Source organism: Gavialis gangeticus, unplaced genomic scaffold (assembly GCF_001723915.1).
Source record: "Gavialis gangeticus isolate Ggan-Ray unplaced genomic scaffold, GavGan_comp1, whole genome shotgun sequence".
NCBI lineage: Eukaryota > Metazoa > Chordata > Crocodylia > Gavialidae > Gavialis > Gavialis gangeticus.
In genome coordinates, this window is record NW_017728968.1 from 231,100 (window position 1) to 234,620 (window position 3,521).

Sequence of the window (3,521 nt, forward strand, 5' to 3'; positions counted from 1 at the left end):
CGCGGCGGGGCGCAGCGCTGGGCCAGCAGGCGCAGGACGGCGTGGGTGGCGGCGCGCAGGCCCTGCAGGCTGAGGTCGCCGCGCTGCAGCCGCCGGTACAGGTGGGGCTGCGACACCTCCTTGACGTTCTGCAGGAACTGGCGGGTGATGAGCAGCGTGGCCAGCATCTGGGGGCACGGACACACGCGGCGGGGGTCAGGCCTGCCTGGCTCCCCCCCCGGTCCCCTTGCTGCCGAGGGTCGGTGCCTCGTCAAGCGTTTGGGCGGAGGCAGGGGGGCAAGCACCCCTGGGGCAGCAAGGGGAGACAGGCGATGGGGTTAATCGACTGTGCGGTGGCCACAGCCTGGGATCTGGCCAGCTGTGACCCACCGGGGCTGAGACTGACCGCGGTCATCACACACCCCACAGAGAGCACGCATGCGGGAGCACCTGCACACTGCCCCCTCCCTCCCACCGGTCCCATCGATGGGACCCAGGAGAGGCTCCGCGCCCCCCACCCAGCGGCCTGGGGTCCGGATGGGAGCTGGAGGGCACCCCCATGCCCGATCCCCCCGGCACCTGCCAGCACCCCGCGGGGTCCTTGCTCTCCTGCCTCCAAAGCCTGGGGGGGGATGGGTCAGCGCTGCGCTGCGGGTGCACTTGGGACCAGCCAGGCGCATGCAGCCGGGGGCATGCAGGGCCCGGCCCCCCCTGCTCCTACTTTGGATACGGCCAGTCTCCAGCAAAACCCCAGGAGGCCCTTAAGGGAGATGAGAAAGAGGTGGAGTTGGAGAGTAATGGAGGGAAGGAGCGCGTCTTTGAGCTGACGCACGAGGCTTTGGGACAGAGAGAAGATGAGCAGGAGCTGCGGAAGGGACAGAAGAAGAGAGAGAGAAAGAGAGACGATGAAAAGGAGGTGCCGCTCGGACCCGACCCCAGGCCCCGGCGGGCACGGCATGCGGATGGCAGCGGGAAGGGGTGGCAGGAGGGATGCAGGGATCAGCCAAGGGGGAGACCGGCCAGGTGCCCTCGGGGAGGCTTAGGAGCCCGGGACCCGGCTGGATTCAGGCCTCTGTGGAGCCGGGGCTGGGGGCCCCCGGGCCGGTGCTGGTGGCGGTCGCTCCCGGGCCACGGGGTGCACGGGACGGAGCTGAGACCCTAGCTGGTTCCCCGGGGAGTGCCCCCGTCTGCGCCGGGCGAGCTCCCACGCCGGCCCCGCGCCCGCCCTTACCTCCTTCAGCCGCTCCATGTCTTTGAGGTAGAAACCGATGTAGAAAAGACTTAGGTACGAATTTACAAACTGAAACTGTCGGGGAGGAAGAACCAGAGTCAGCCCATGACGCACCTGGGGGCAGCCGCACGCGGTCCCCCGCCTGCCCCAGCCCCGGACGAGTCCCATCGCGCTGGCATGGGGGGGATCGAACCCGTGACCTCCCGCAGCCTGAGCTAATGGGGGAACTCCCCGGGGGAGGATGCAATGGGAACAAGGGCAGCTGACCAGTCCGGGCGATGGGAGGGGGCAGTGAGTCCGCCAGGCCCGACTCACCAGGACGATTTTGATGATGAGGTGTTTCTCGTAGGCACTCTGCAGGCGGTAGTTCTCTGGAGCAGAAAGGAGAGAGGCGCTCAGCCCGGGGCTGCGGGGAATAGAGAGCGGGGGGCGAGTGAGGGGCTCCAGCCAACCCCTCTCCCCCCTCGGGGCTGGGTCACCCCCGCCCCAAGCCCGCGGCTGGTGGCTGAGTTCAGCCGGCGGGGTCCCAGCCAGGCCAGGGGGTTGCTGCACAGGAGGGACCCCCTGGTGAGACCCCTGAGCTTGGGGAGGAGGCGGCGAGGCTGGGCTGGAGGGAAGCAGCCCCCGGGGAGGACGGAGCCAGCCCGCGCCCCAGCCCGCGCCCCGACGCACCCATGTCGTTGAGCCAGTAGGCAATCTTCTTGTAGACCTCGTCGCACGTGGTGACGATGATGGCCAGGACGATCTTGGGCAGGAAGCGGACGATGCGGGGCAGCTCCTTGATGCTCAGCACGAACTCCTGCAGGGGCAGGGATGTCACCTCCAGGGACGTGACGGGGAGGCACCGAGCCACGGGGGCGGACGTTGGTCCCTGCTGCTGCCCCGGTGCCGGCAGGGCAGGGGGCTTAGCACAGAGACCCCGTTTGCCTCTCCTCCACCCCAGGCAGGATGGGGCCGAGCACCGTGGCCACACACTGGCAGGTCACACGTGCACACGCACATGCAGATACCAGTGTCCTATGCACGCGCATGCATTACACACACACACAGCCCTCCGTGTCCTCTTGCCCTGCTGCGGGGGCAAGACCTGCCTGCCCCCGGCACACGGGCCGTGCGGATTTGGCACAAGGGGTCCACGGGCTGGGGAGGGGGCAGCAGAGCCGGGGCCAGGCAGGGCGTCACCCACCTGGAGCTCGAAGCAGCCCAGCATGACGAGGAAGACGCAGGTGAGGCAGAAGAGGCAGACGGGCAGGCTGACCAGGCACTGGAAGAGCAGCCGCTTCCAGGGTGGGTAGTAAAACTCCTCGGCGTTAGTCACGGGGCTGATGCGCTTGGTGCCCTGGGGAAAGGGGCAGTATGAGACCCCCCCCAGGGCTTTGCTCATCCCTGTCAGGCCCCCCCAAGTGCTGGGGGCACCCCAAGCATGGCAGTCCCCGCAGCCACCCCCCACTGCTCACCCTGAACTGCGGCCGGGGCTCCTCAATGGACTCGGCGGGGGTGTCCAGCGTCCCCCACTTGTAGGCGAACTCGGCCCCCCGGCGCTTCCACTCCTCCAGGAAGAGCGTGGCCCAGATGACATTGAAGATGGCGAAGACCACGCAGCACACATCCCGGCTGGTCTGGGGCCGTGGGGGCACAGGCAGCCGGTGGTGAGGGGCAGGGACGCAGGAGTCCCGACGGCCTCTGTTCCCCCTGCCCCGTCCTACCCCCCCGAGGGCAGACCCCAGGAGTCCCCGCCTGCGCCCGCACGGCCCCTCACCTGGTCGCTCTCGGTGAAGGTGTAGAGGATGGAGCCGAAGACGGCGGGGTAGACCATGGCCGAGGTGTAGAAGCCCAGCCAGGCAAAGTACATGGCGATCTTCACCCCAAAGTAGTCGCAGATCTCATCTGCGGAGGGGGCAGCGGTCAGGGCTGGCTGGGGCGGGGGGACACTGGAGACGGGCTCCAATTCCCAAGAGCCCCGGGGGCTCGCATCTGTCTGGGCGCGCGGGTGGAGGGGGCAAAGCTGGGCCTGACTGGCTACCAGCCCCTTCTGGGGGGCATGCCCCTTCCCCAGACCCACCCCAGCACCAGGGACCCGGCTGGAGCCCAGGTGCCTACCGAGGGGCTGCGACTCGCAGATGGCCTGCACCCAGGACTTCATCAGACGCTTGAGGATCCGCTGCTCATGGAGGGGGAAGACCTGCTGGATCACGCCACGGGCCGCCAGCTCCGAGACTGCGCCGGGGGCAGGAGGGGGTGAGTTCAGCTGCCCCCCCCCACCACCTCCCCAAGCCATGTGCTCTGCCCAGCACGGAGCAGGGGGCCCCTT

The 3,521-nt window shown here is 68.7% G+C and overlaps 1 protein-coding gene across 1 annotated transcript in view; it reads right to left on the reverse strand.

The window, feature by feature from the left end:
* The window catches only part of ANO8 (anoctamin 8), a gene marked incomplete at its 5' end in the record, with an annotated part of 20,215 nt that overhangs the window by 10,230 nt on the left and 6,464 nt on the right, over positions 1–3,521 (reverse strand). The window contains 8 exons of the mRNA XM_019504494.1: positions 4–167; positions 1,211–1,285; positions 1,526–1,581; positions 1,883–2,009; positions 2,397–2,549; positions 2,668–2,829; positions 2,970–3,097; positions 3,311–3,427. Coding sequence (XP_019360039.1) covers positions 4–167; positions 1,211–1,285; positions 1,526–1,581; positions 1,883–2,009; positions 2,397–2,549; positions 2,668–2,829; positions 2,970–3,097; positions 3,311–3,427 — 982 coding nt within the window. The remainder of the gene's footprint in view (positions 1–3; positions 168–1,210; positions 1,286–1,525; positions 1,582–1,882; positions 2,010–2,396; positions 2,550–2,667; positions 2,830–2,969; positions 3,098–3,310; positions 3,428–3,521) is intronic.